Source organism: Pogoniulus pusillus, chromosome 13 (genome assembly GCF_015220805.1).
Source record: "Pogoniulus pusillus isolate bPogPus1 chromosome 13, bPogPus1.pri, whole genome shotgun sequence".
Taxonomy (NCBI): domain Eukaryota; kingdom Metazoa; phylum Chordata; class Aves; order Piciformes; family Lybiidae; genus Pogoniulus; species Pogoniulus pusillus.
Genome location: NC_087276.1, coordinates 8,241,682 through 8,254,994, shown reverse-complemented (window position 1 = coordinate 8,254,994; position 13,313 = coordinate 8,241,682). Strand labels below are relative to the sequence as shown.

Below are 13,313 nucleotides of genomic sequence, written 5' to 3'. Positions count from 1 at the left end.
CACGTCTAGGGACACCTGTAGATCTCCAGGGCAGCCTGGTTTGCAGCTGATGGGTTCTGCAGTCCCCTATCTCCACCAGCATAACCCTACAGCTTCACAGGCACCACCCTCAGAGCTTTCCTATTTAAAGCTTTTGCTATTAGAACTATCCAGCTGTTTCCTCCCTCAGGAACTGGCTCCTGTAGCTGAAGGTGCTGCTTTGAAGCCATTTGTTTAAGCTTCTAACAGGGATAACATCTGTGGCAGGACAGATGCTGACAGCCCCACACTTTGCCAGGCACAGGGCTGGGTCTGAGCACCGTGCCACCTTCGACCCTGGCACAAGCCAAAGACCTTCCCGTGAAGGCTCCTGGCTGGTTGCAGGGCATCTGGTGGGAAGAAGCACTGTTAGCTGCAAAGACTTCAGGTGGCAATGCAGCCATTGCTTCCCCGCGGATAACTGCAGTAGCATTTCAACATTCCTGCTTCAGGTTTCCCCTCCTCTTCTTCTGGCTCAGCTTGGGCTTGCTTCGGCCTCATTACACCCTTCTGGCAAAGTTCAAACCACTCAGACTACTGCACATTTTTAACAGCCATACCTCCTTCCAGCATCAATGTTCTATGTGCCAGGCTGCTTCAGAGACTGCAGGGTGGCAGGGGCCAGGATGCACGAAAGGACAGAGCTCACAGAGGAAGTGACAGCAGTGTCCCCAGGCCATGGCGTGGGAGCTGTGTCAGTACTGGGGACCTGCAGCCAGCCACAACATTCCTTGTTCAGGCTTGGAGGTGGCCACACCAGCATCAGCGGGGAGACAGCTGCAGCATGGTGGTCATCCCTTGTACAGGACAGGCAGCAGGGTTGCTGTGCAGAACAGTGTCTGCAAGTGCAGTTCTGCCCAGATGCCTCACAGGAGCATGGGGCTGGCAGTCCCAGCACGGCCAGGATCACAGCCCACTGCCACAACACGGAGTCTTATCTCTGCTCCCGACCTTTGGGTTGAGCAGCAACAGGGAAGGAGCTGACAGAGACATGCCCAGCAGTAAAGTCAGCACAGCCCCAGGCAAGCACCCCAGCTCCCCTACCACTGTGGGCAGGGCCAGGAAGGCTGGCTCAGAGGAAGGTGACAAGGCATAGGCAGGGCTCTCCCAGCTCTGCCTGGTCCAGGACGGTCCCTGTCCCAGTGGCCGCAAGATGGTGCAGGAACATCGCCACTGGGAGGAGGGCTCTTGCTGCCAGGCGGCTTGCACATGTACGTGCAAGCACAGGCACGCCCCTGTGCATGCACTCACACCCCCCCGAGGTTTAGGGGAGCACCCACCTTCCCTGCCATCCCCAGCGTGGGCAGTGCTGGTGGCGCTTTGCACCCCAGCTCCGTGAGTCCCCAAGCCTCTCTAGGGCAGCCTGCAGGGCTACAGACTAAGCCCTGCCAGGGTGGGTGGGGCAGCTGCCAGGGCAGCCAGGCAGCCCGTGCTCCTCTCTGAGCAATCAGCAGCACTCACCCATATCTCCTTGGACATCCCACAGCAAACCTGTGCCCTGGAGACTAATGCCAGGCTGCAGCTGGATCTCTGCACTGCTGAAGGAAGTGGGTTGAAAGATGGGCAGAGATGAGCACAGCAGAGTGCAGCCCTTGCTCTCTGCCAGGCACCTGAGCTCCTGCCACACCACACAGAGCCCCAGCCGAGTCCCCATCAGACCACAGCCACACTCACAGCCACGCAGGGGACTGGAGTGAGTGCCTCTTTGCCCCACCACAGGAAGTGGTTGCCCAGGAATAATATAACCATTTTAATGGTATGGGAATTGCACAGGGAACACATGGCTGGGACAATAAATAACACCAAGCCAGCTGCTGTGGAGAGCTTGGTGACAGCTGGTGACTGTGGCAGGAGCAGAGAGGTGAGATGGGCTGCTGTTTCCCACGCTGCTTCAGAGGTTGCCAGTGCAAGGGCAGAGCACAAGCAGGTGCCTCCCCAAGCTCTAGGGCACAGTGGGGAGACCTGGCGACGTGGCCTCATCACCCACCTGTGCTGTGACGAGGACACTGACCTGCAGCGTGCCGCAGGGGGAATGCAGCACCCAGGTGCCCTGGTATGCCAGCCCAGGCCCCACTGCCTGCCCAGGAGATGAAGGAAGGTGAAGGCTGAGCTGCTGGCAGCTTGTGGCATTGCAGGCCACACTTACAGTGCCCTCAGGATTGCTGTAGGTGCACTGCTGCAGAGCATCCTTCCCTGGTTCCCCATTCCAGTCCTCCTCGGTGGGGACAGTGGGTGTTCCTGAGCACTCCAGCTGCCCTGGGGGGACCTCCAGCAGGGATCGGCCCTGGAGAGTGGCTGGGCTGGCACAGGAGGCTTGTGCATGGGTAAGGGGTTCAGCAAAGCTCTGAAGCCAGCCCAGGAGATAGATGAGGTGGCAGTCACAGGCCCAGGGGTTGTAAGCCAGCCCCACTTGGGCCAGATCCAAATTGTCATCAAAGAGCCTCGGAGGCAGGTGGGCCAGGTGGTTGTGGTCCAGTGCCAGGGCAGTGAGGAGGGGTAGCCCAGCCAACAACCCACCTGGCAGGCTGGAAAGATTGTTGTGGCTCAGCTGCAGTGTCACCAGCCCCACCAGCCCCTGGAAAACCCCAGTGGGAAGGTGAACCATGCTGTTGTGTGAGAGCACCAAGGTCTGCAGCACAGAGAGGTTGGCAAAGAGGCCCTGAGGCAGCACCTCCAACTGGTTGCGAGACAGCGAAAGGTAGAGGAGATGCGGGGTGCCAGCGAAGAGGGTGGTGGGCAGAGTGGCCAGGTAGTTGGCCTCCAGGCTGAGGGTGGTGAGGTTGTGGAGGCTGGTAAAGACATCAGGAGCCAGGCTGCGCAGGGCATTGTGCTGTAGCTGCAGCCGCCGCAGCCCCCATAGCCCAGTGAAGATGCCATCTGGCAGCTCCTCCAGCCGGTTACCATCCAGGTGGAGCTCAGCCAGCCTACCCAGTGTGCTGAAAGCACTGGGGGACACTCGTGTCAGCAGATTGTCACTGAGCTTGAGGAGGCGCAGGGCAGTCAGGGGGGCGAGCAGCCCAGCAGGCAGCTCAGTCAGCACATTCCGTGTGAGGTCCAGGGTCTGGAGGCGCCGGAGCGGGTGGAAGATGCTGGGGGGCAGCAACTCAATCTTGTTCCCCTGCAAGCATAGGTCCTGTAGGTGGTGAGCACTAGCAAAGAGTCCTGGCTGCAGGGAGCGGATGCTGTTGGCACCCAGGGAGAGCTTGCTGAGGTTGGGCAGCCCCACCAGCAGCCCCGGGCTGACTGCTGGCAAGGAGCTGCCTGACACCTCCAGCTCAGTGAGGCTGGGCAGCCCCGCAAAAGCACGGGACTCCAGCTCCTGGATGTCATTGTTGAGGAAGACCAGCTTAGTGAGCGTGGTGCTGAAGCCCAGGGCCCCCCTGCGGATGCTGCTCAGGGCTGTCTCCACGAAGAAGAGCTGAGTGGCGTTCCCTGGCAGGCCCACTGGGATCTCTCGCATCCTTTCCTCTGAGCAGAAGACTTTGGAGGTGTCGTAGCACTGGCAAGCAGGGGGACAGGGCAAGGCCAGCCCTCCCACCAGTAGAGTCTCCAGCCCCAGCAGCATGTAGACCATGAGCCTGCGCTGGAGAAGAAGCCAAGCTCAATCCCTGCAGGGCAGAAATCTGCACCTGAAAGTGAATGCTGCTAAGGAAATACGATTTCAGCAACCAGAAATCCAGAGAAAGCAATCTCTGGGGTACCAATGCTGCAAGCAGCTGCCCTAGCTATGGGGCATCCCTCCTGCCTTGGCTGTCTGCACCCTCTCAGTGTTCCCCTTGCAGGAACAGGGACCACTTTCCTCCCAAACCTCCCCTCACTTGCCCCATGCAGTGAGTTGCAGCTCTTCCCTTGCACCCCAGCCCCACTACAGCCCAGCCTCACCAAAGGTCCCTACATCCTGCACGGAGGTGGCAAATGTGGGACCTATGTGGTCCCACAGGGGTCGTGAGGGAACCTATGGCCCTCTGAGAGCCTCCACGAACACAAAGCTGGTCCCGGGCAGGGAAGCACATGAAGCCTGTGCTGCACACGCTGGGTGATGGGGACAGCACTGCAGGGTTGCTCTGCATTTAGTGACAAAGGGAGTGGGCTCCACCAGCTGTGCTCCCAGTCACCTACATTCTTCTCTGCGGGCAACTAATCACACTTGCCAGAGCGTGACTTGGTCCAGCCCATGGGAGAGGGCAGAGGTCTCCAGCTCTCTGCCAGTACATCTCTACTTGGGATCCGTAGCAGTGCCACCATACGATGGTGGCTCTGCTGCCCACCCCACAGCAGTGCCCACCCGCAGACACCCCACACGAGGGAGGCTATCCTGGACTTCTGCCAGCACCCCAGAGCAGTGTGGGGCTCCACTTGCCCTTTCTGCCATCTCACTTGTTTCCATCAGAGCCAACAACGGGTCCCACCCACACCAGGCGCCCCCAAGCTATCCGAGCGGTGTGGTCACCACTTACCCAGCGCGACATTGTGGCGACCACCGCCGAGCGGGCAGAAGGTTTGCACGGAGCCAGTGCCCGAGTTGGGACGCGATGTGCTGGAGCTGCTGGGAAGCGCCGGATGAGCTGTTCCTGCTGGGGCGGAGCTGTCCCTCGCTGTTTGTCGCCAGCAACAATCAGCGGCCTTGGAGCGCTGCAGAAAACAACTCAGCCCCCAGGGACTGGAGGTGAGGCCAGAGGCAGCTGCCAGCGAGCATCCTGGCAAGGAACCCTGGGCCCGGCCCCAGACATCCGCTGACCTGGGGATGGCAGCAGGGCACTGCTGTCGTGAATGGCACCGGTCCCAGCCCAAGGTCTGCACGCTTCCTTCCAGTAACCACAGAATGTCAGGAGCTGGAAGGGACCTCGAAAGCGCCTCCAGTCCAACTCCCCTGCCGGAGCAGGGTCACCGAGACCAGATCACACAGGAATGTGTCCAGGTGGGTTTTGACTATCTCCAGGAAGGGAGACTCCACAACCCCTCTGGGCAGCCTCTTCCAGTGTTCTGTCACCCTCACAGGGAAAAAATTCCTCCTCAGGTTTGCATGAAATGTCCTATGCCTCAACTTGCACCCATTGCCCCTTGTCCTGTCTTTGAGCATCACTGAGCAGAGCCTGGATCCATGCTCTTGGCACTCACCCTTCACATGTTTATAAGCATGAATGAGGTCACCCCTTAGGCTCATCCTCTCCAAGCTAAAGAGCCCCAGCTCCCTCAGTCTCTCCTGGTAAGAGAGATGTCCCACTCCATCACCATAACCCCAAGAGACCTCCTAACCTTCATTAAATCTCACTGGGAAATGGTGCTGGTAAATTCTTGCATGGGGTGGGAGCAGGCACAGATTAGAAAGGCAGAACAATGCCATGAGGAGGGATTGCCTTGGGACTATCATGCTGAGATGCACCCAGACAGGAATGGTCAAAGGGACTCATGGACCACTTGGATTCCCTGGAAACTCAGACTGGATGTGAGGAGGAAGTTGTTCACCATGAGAATGGTGAGAGCCTGGAATGGGTTGCCCAGGGAGGTGGTTGAGGCCCCAACCCTGGAGGTGTTTATTAAGGCCAGGCTGGCTGAGGCTGTGGGCAGCCTGATCTAGGGAAGGGTGTCCCTGCCCATGGCAGGGGGGTTGGAACTAGATGATCCTTGTGGTCCCTTCCAACCCTGGCTGATTCTATGATTCTGTTCTATGAAGCTTGTGACCTGCCCATACACCACTTTAAGGGCAGCCTTGCAAAGACCTGTTTTAAAGAGTCTGAGGTGGCACTGGCCATGGAGAAACCCCAAGGGCAAGAGATACTTGCACAGAGCCAGACAGATTGATGGAGCAAATGATGGTGAATAGAGAAACTCAGCTGACACAAACCAGCAACAGGCAGCTCTGAAGGGAGCTGAGCGAGCTCCCTACCATCCTGGGGTGACACTGGGTAAACCCTGGGAATGAGCTGCACAAGAGGCAGTCAGCACCTCCATCAAAAGCTTGCTCAGGTCTCAGCTTACTCTCCAAAAGCCATCCTACTGCTCTTGGATGGCTGAGTCCTCCTTGGCCCTTTACTCTGGGCTGGAGCCCAGGGACCAGAAGAGGCTCTATGGCTGCAGCCCACTGACATCCTCCCCCCCACCCCCAGCCTCCACTGGGCTTTTCCACAACACAAAAAACATCTCTTGGGAGTGGAAATGTTGGATCATTTCCCAGCTGTACACCGCGAGGAGTGAATAAACAGCCCTGGACACTGGAGCTGGAGAACTGCGCTTTACTGGAGAGGTCACATAGAAGCACCCAACATCCCCACGGCACAGTCCTGTGTCTTCCACCACCATACAGATCCCAGTCCAAAGGAGCATCTTGTCATGTGCGTTAGTGGAGAGCTGCTAGTGACAGTGCTGGCTTTCAGGGTACTGTGAACAACCATCACTATGGGGTGAAGGCCAAATGTGACTCCTGTCGTGTGGCAGCAGTCTGCAGGCATCCTAGTGCTGCTGCACCGAGTGCAGAGGGGAGCTGGATCCCTCTGTGGCCATGCCACAGCTGGAAGAGGCAGGGGGGCTGCTGGATGTAGATGCTGCAGAGGCCTGGCATTGTCCCCATCTGTGTATTGCAGTGCAGCCAGCAGTTGCTGCCCCTCCACTGTGTGCTGCCAACCTCCCTGGAGCCTGAGGGCTGTGAGCAGGCAGCAGAACTAGGCAAATACAGGAGGACACTGGGGGAAGGGGAAGAAGCTTTGCCAGCAGAGCAGGGCTCGTTAGCTGGTGAAGGATGCATGAGGATATTGAGGCAGTGAGGACCAGGGCAGAGAAGCAATAGATGAGGCCTCAACATACTCCAGCTGCCCTGGGGCACAAGTCCAGGAGCTTTTCCCAGGCCCTGGCAGACATTTCACAAGCAGTGTTCCCCTCTCTAATCCCTCAGCAACAAGGGCTGAGCCGGGGCAGGGTGGTGCCTGGCTGCAGGAGGGTTGAGCCTTTGTGCAGCAGGGGCTCAGGGGGGCTGTGACAACACCCAGGAGCCAGCATGCCGCCCTTTGGCACTCCTGGCAGGAGAGGCACAAGGGTAGAGGGAGCAGAAGGCTGCTGGGAGCAGGGGAAGATGCTGGCTGCGCTCTGGCCTGCCCTGCCTGCAGGCAGGGAGGGCAGCGTGGATGTGGAGTCACTCAGGGTGTGCCACCCCAGCAGCAGCACCAGGCCCAGGCAGCTCAGCCCCACCCGGACGCAGGCAAGCTACAAAGCAGCGCAAGGACCTGCAGCTCCTGGCCCTGTGTGAGGGCTGGCACCTTCCTGCTCTGGCAGGGACAGAGACTGAAGGGTGGGGCAGCAGGGAAGATGGCCTGGGGGTGGGTGGCAGGCAGCGCAAGGGCAGACAGCGCTGGGGAGGACGTTGCAAAGGCGAGGATGGGGAAGTCCTGGTGTTTGGGGCAAGCGTCATCATGGCCAGGCTATGGCTCCTTTCTTGAGAAGTCTCTCTCGGCACTTTGCACCCCAGCTGCTGGCCTCTGTGCAGGCAGTGAGCCCAGAGGCTGCACTGGAGGCATGAGGGGCTGGGGGCAGAGGGCAGCCATGGGAAGTCACCCAGGGGGGTGCACTACTGCAGAGGTGGGTAGGGTCAAAGCAAAGCAGGACACAGCACACAGGGTGATGCTGGCCTATCCCAGTCAGCAAGGACAGCTGATGCAGAGCCACTGCCATGTCCCTTGGCCTCATAGGGAGCAGATGTCCCACCCAGCACCACTCTCCCCAGGATCTGATGAGTACTCAGGCTTCATTAGGTGCCTTCATCCTCATGAGCACAACATTGCTCTTCTTCCTACAGCCATAGACTACCAGGGCCACCAGAGTAGTGAGCAGGGCCACACACACCAGCACAATGACTGCCACCACCACCCAACTCTGCGTGCGTGTCAGCCCCCACCACCCCCTCTCCTCTTCCTCCTCCTTCTCCTCCTCCCTTGGGGAGACGGGCAGCCCCACGGAGGGCTCCGTCCAAGCACTCTCTGGCGATGCTGGCTCAGAGGGATGAGCAGGGGGCAGGGTGCTGGGGTGGTAGGAGGTACTGGGAGGCTGGGTGGAGAGGAGCTGGTCCTGTGGCAACCTAGCAATGGGGGTGCCCCGCAGGGCTGGGGGCTGGGCACAGAGAGGGGGTGTCTCGCCCACCTTGTGGGGGTTGTCCTGCAGCCAGCCTCGCAGGGACAGAATGCCCTCATCGCAGCGCCAGGAGTTGTTGTGCAGCTTCACCTCTCGGAGGGCAGCCAAGGGGGAGAAGATGCCAGCGTGCAGGTACTCCAGGGCGTTGGAGTGCAGCTGCACATGCTGCAGAGCTGGAGTGGCCCTGAAGAGGCCCCGTGGCAGCGCCTGCAGCTGGTTGTTGTGCAGGGAGAGGTTCTGCAGCTTGGGCAGCCCCTCCAGTGCCTGGGCGTCCAGGCGGCGCAGAGCGTTGGAGTGCAGTGACAGCTCCAGCAGCTCCCCCAGGCCCTGGAATGCCCCTGGCGCCACCGAGCGCAGCCGGTTCTTGCTGAGGACCAGCAGCTGCAGCTGGGTAAGGTTGCTGAAGACGGCGGCGGGGAGGGTGGAAAGCTCGTTGTCGTAGAGCCACAGCTCCCGCAGGTAAGGCATGGGCCCGAAGGCGCTGGGGGAGATGTCCCGCAGGCGGTTAACGTGCAGGGTGATCTTGGCCAGGGCACGCAGGGGCAGGAAGACACCGCTCGGCAGGGCAGCCAGGAGGTTGTTGGACAGGTAGAGCTTCTGCAGGTTTCCGTTGTGCACGAAGAGCTCCGGGGAGAGCGTCTGCAGCTGATTCTGGTGCAGCCCCAGCTCCTGCAGCTCGGGCAGCCCGTCGAAGGCGCCCGCCGGGACCTGCCGGAGCCGGTTCTCGTAGAGCCGCAGCACCTGCAGCCGCGCCAGGCGCTCGAAGGCCCGGGGCGGCAGGCGCTCCAAGTTGTTCCTGGCCAGGTTGAGCTTGGTGAGGCTGGTGAGCTGGTCGAACACCCCCTCCTTCAGCTCCTGCAGGTTGTTCCCGTGCAGCTGCAGCTCCTTGAGGTTACTCAGGTGAGCAAAGTGGGAAGGCTCAACCTGGAGGATCTGGTTGCTGGAAAGGAGCAGAGACTCCAGCTTGCCCAGCGGCTGGAAGACCTGCACAGGGAGCTCCTGCAGCTTGTTGCTGGCCAGGCTGAGGTAGCGCAGGTCAGGCAGGTGCTGGAAGGCCCCGGGGCTGATGCGCGCCAGGTGGTTCTTCTCGATGCGCAGCCCGATCAGCAGGGAGGCGTTGCCGAAGGAGGAGTCGCCCAGCTCGCTGATGTGCGTGTTGATGATCTGCAGGGTCATGGCGTTCGCGGGGATGGGGCTGGGCACCGCCGTGATGCCGGCGCCGGAGCACTCTACCTGGGCGGTGCGGACACACTGGCACTGCTCTGGGCACTGGCCGCCAGCCAGCTGGATGCCCACCAACAGCAACAGCCACCACTGCCAACCTCTCCACTCCATTGGGCCTGCAGCAAAAACAGAGGAGAAGAGCTCAGCCTCTCCATTTCCCGGCTCTCAGGACCACTGCCATGCATAGGTGCCGCTTTCTCCCTGGAGAAGGCCACAAAGGCTGTAGCCATCCTGCCCCCAGAGGAGAGACAGTGAGGAAGGCTGGAAGCAGGCAGAGCTGGGCACAGCCCAAGCCAGAGTGCAGAGCAGGACAAAGCCAGGAGCTGTGGTGCCTGACTGCCACACCACAACTATTAATGGCATCCCCCTTGCTCAACTCCAGTGGCCAGGAGCACCATCTCCTGTTTCGCTTGAGCTCCTACCAGCAGCACTGGCCTCCTGGCACCACTAAACAGCCTAGACCCTTCACCAGAGCCAGCCTGTGGCACCTGCAGCCAAGGGGGTCCCAGGGTTGCTTGATGGAGGCAAGAATGAAAGGTGGTCATTCTGGCACCCAGAGCATCCCCCTAGCTCTGCCCAGCAGTGAGTGCACCCAGGCTCCTCTTGTGGAGCCAAGACCAGTGTCAGCACCCACTGCCTGAGTATGCTTTAATTCTACTTCTGCAAGAGCCTGGGGCAAGGGCACCCTCTGCCAGCTCCCCAGACCAAGCTGGGTATGGAGTGGCCCTGCCTGCACCCCTGTATGCAGGCTGGTCCCAGGGGAGCCCTGGAGCCTGAGGGTAGTGATGGCTTTACAGTAAGGTACTCCATCACTCCACAAGTATAACCACCACAGACACTCTATCTCCCTTCCTCTGGCATAGGGGAAGCTTCCTCCTTCACTAGATTAAAACACCAGCCTTGTGTGGGGGTGGCATGGAACAGCCCACAGCCAAGAGTTTGCAGTGGCACAAGAGAGGGAGAAGACCTGTAGCTTCTCTGCCCACGAGTATGGCTCAGCCAGATGGGCAAGTCTGGCAGCACAGAGGTCTGGGCACAGTGCCCTGGCTGGCACAGCCACCCAGGATGCTGGAGCACAGCCCCTGCCCTCCACCCCAGGCTCCCTCCAGGGAACATGCTTTCTCTTCATCAGGGAGGGAGGAACCCTCCACAAGCCAGCACAATTTACATTTCCCATATGGAAGCAATCTGCATCCAAGAACAGCTTTGTTTATAGTAAGCCGTTTATAAACTTCCCCAAACGCTCTGCACATCAAAAGCCCTGCTCATGTCACTCCCTGCTAAGGCAGCTCAGAGCATCCACGCTGGAGTGTCCTTCAGGCAAAGCAGCTGAAAGCAATTTGTCTCCTTTTTTTTTTGTTTTTTCCTTCTAGGGACAAAAATCTTACAGACCCAGGGGCTGAATATTCCCCCTCAGCACCCCACTGCCCCTAACCTCAGCACCCCTATTGTCTCTGCTGATGATCGCTTAAGATACATCGCCCATGCAACTCCTCCTGCTCCCACAACGCCTGAGCGGTCTCACTTTCCTGGAGAGCCCTTACAAGACAAACATCTCCATCAAATCAAACGATGCTGAATGTGCAGATCCCGTTGCCACCTCTCAAAGCTGCACCGGGAGTGTCCCGTGTCCCGTCCTCCCCCCCCAGGCTCAAGGCTGCTCACAGGGGCAGTGATCAAGAGGAGACTTACCCGAGTGTCCTGCAGCCGCGAGTGCCGAATGAGCACAGCTCTGTGCTGGCAAGAGAGCTGACTGTGGTTCATGCTTCCCCTCCCAGTGCAGAACCCGTCCAAATCAGTGAATCAGCACAGGGGCAGCCTCGGGGTTAGGGAAGGCGCTGGAGCAGAGCTGCTTCCAGCTCCTATTTTGTCAACGAGCAGAGAGAGCCTTTAAAGGATGGAGTTTTGGGGTTCCCTTCCCTCAACCCCAGTGCTCTTGTGTGAAGACAAGCAAAGAGCCCTCTGAGTGTCCTGCTCATGGGAGCCAGCACCCAGGTAGTAGCTCAACCCCAGAACTGTCCTCCCTGTGGCAGGACACAGCTGGGTGCCCCGACCCATGGAGGCAAGCAAAGCAAAACCAGGCTCTTCTGGACACACTCTTGCCCAGCTCCTGTTCCTGCAAGTGCTGGGACAGCCAAGTAAAACCCAGCCCAGGGCCAGCAGCACAGGCAGTGCTCCCCAGCAAGCCAGCTCTGCCCAGGGCCACAGCTCTTGTCCACCCACTCCCAACTGGAGACGCAAATGGGCCAGGAACCCACAAGTACCCACTACAGGACTCTGCCCTGCTGGCACCTCACTCAGCCCAGCCAAGTAGCAGACACCAAGCAGGGGCCAGCAGCATTGCTGGAGCTGGCCGGAGGTCAGGATGCTCCAGAGAGCCTGGGCTAGCTAGAGTGCTCTCCACCAGCACTGCTGTGCCCGCCGGGAGCTGAGAAATGCCACACCCCGGTGCCTCTCACAGGCAGCCTTGCAACGCCTGAGCAACAGCCGCTGCCATCTGCCAGGGGCTGCTGCAGCTGAAGGGCAGCCCCTGCACTACTCCTCATCCTCAGCAGCTCCAGCACACGGGCAATGCAGCGCAGCACCCAGAGGTATTTAGGAAGCAGGGTACAAACCTGGCCACTCCACTTGTTCAGGGTGCCTGCTGTCACCTCTCCCCTGCCTCTTCCAATCCCCACTGGTGCAAAGAGGTGTTCTTGGTCCCTGTTACCCAGCTCATCCACCGCTCCTGGGCAGCCCCAGCCCAGCAGCCATCAGGAGGGAGGCATTCGGGAGAAGGGAGCTAAGAAGAACCAGAACTTGCGCCCCCTTTGGGCTTTCTATGCTAAGCACAGGGCGTCTGGAAGCTCCCTGACCACATCTAATGCCACTTCAGCCCACCTGTGTTTCTGCCAGCAGCAGTCTCTGCTCAGGTCCCAGCCACCTGGAAGAAGCTGCACCAGATGGGAAGAGCACAAGGCTGCAGCCAGAGAGCCACAGGGAAGGCAATGTCCATCCCTATGCCGTGGCACATCCTGCTATGCTGCGAGGGGTGGGAGCATGCAGAGGACAGAGACTCTCTTCAAAGGGGGAAGCAGACCAGGCTAAACATCACGTTGCAGGGACGGAGAGAGAAGTTTCCAGCCTGTCTCAGCGACCAGGGATCGTGGGAAGAAAGCAGGGAATGGGACCTCAGTTGGAGACGACTACTGTCAATACGTCAGATTGCACAGGGGGGCTGGATGCCATGGGATGTGCTAGATGGCCACAGGTCCTTTCTTGGCCAGAGTGGCACCAATGTGGGGGTGCCACTCCTGACCACACTCTCTGACTGCTCCTGGGCCAAAGCCTCGATATCTGGGCACAGAGGAGAGGCACTGTGAGAACACCAGCCATGAGTACTGCAGCTCCCGCTCTGTTGACACAGCAGATTTTCCCAGCACCATAGTTCCCAGAATAACCCCCCTGCTTCCTTGACAGTGGTGCAGCTGGAGGTCAAGCAGCCGAGAGAGAGAACTGCCCACTCCCTGCAGCCCTGGCACATGAGCAGGGCTCTCATGGCCTTATCACGCCCTTATCGCCTACTCTGCCTGCCTGCCACCAGCGGCAGCACTGCTGGGTTCCTGCCGGCTGACTCATCGCAGAAGCACACAGCTTTTCAGCAAGGCAACACGGGAATGAAATCCCAGAACTTCCGAAAAACCACCGAGCTGGGTCCCGCAGAGGAATGTCAGACTTGGCTCCTTCCGAGCAGCAGGGGCGCAGCGGCGGATGCCCTCAAGCACCCTGCTCCCCAGGATGGGGGTGATCAGGCTGTGGTCCCCACGGCCACACGGAGCACCCGAAGTGTCACAGTAGCCCAGGAAACAGCCCTGCCAAAAACCCAGCTGCCTTTGCCTGGGCTCTGGCTTCTGGCTGGGAAGGAAGAATCTGTTTTCAACATAACCCTAAAAATAAAGTAAGGCTGAGTAACA

The 13,313-nt window shown here is 59.5% G+C and overlaps 2 protein-coding genes and 1 long non-coding RNA gene across 4 annotated transcripts; 1 reads left to right on the top strand and 2 right to left on the bottom strand.

The window, feature by feature from the left end:
- Positions 1-1,755: 1,755 nt before the first annotated feature.
- On the bottom strand, positions 1,756-4,537 carry LOC135180298 (carboxypeptidase N subunit 2-like). Of its 2 annotated transcripts, none has more exons than XM_064152670.1 (2): positions 4,476-4,537; positions 1,756-3,601 (listed from the first exon to the last, which is right to left on the bottom strand). In XM_064152670.1, the coding sequence occupies exons 1-2, from the start codon at positions 4,485-4,487 to the stop codon at positions 1,961-1,963; spliced, it is 1,653 nt and encodes a 550-aa protein (XP_064008740.1). In that variant the 5' UTR covers positions 4,488-4,537; the 3' UTR covers positions 1,756-1,960. The 2 variants fall into 2 exon arrangements, with proteins under 2 accessions (XP_064008740.1, XP_064008741.1); XM_064152671.1 differs by having other exon boundaries at positions 1,756-3,596; positions 4,476-4,524.
- A 1,700-nt stretch (positions 4,538-6,237) lies between these two features.
- On the bottom strand, positions 6,238-11,135 carry LOC135180460 (leucine-rich repeat-containing protein 15-like). Its single transcript, XM_064152904.1, has 2 exons — positions 11,053-11,135; positions 6,238-9,476 (listed from the first exon to the last, which is right to left on the bottom strand). Exon 2 carries the CDS (start codon positions 9,469-9,471, stop codon positions 7,747-7,749), a length of 1,725 nt encoding a protein of 574 aa, XP_064008974.1. The 5' UTR covers positions 9,472-9,476; positions 11,053-11,135; the 3' UTR covers positions 6,238-7,746.
- On the top strand, positions 8,539-13,313 carry LOC135180462 (uncharacterized). The gene is made up of 2 exons (XR_010304440.1): positions 8,539-8,595; positions 12,820-13,313. It is a non-coding gene; the product is annotated as an uncharacterized LOC135180462 (long non-coding RNA).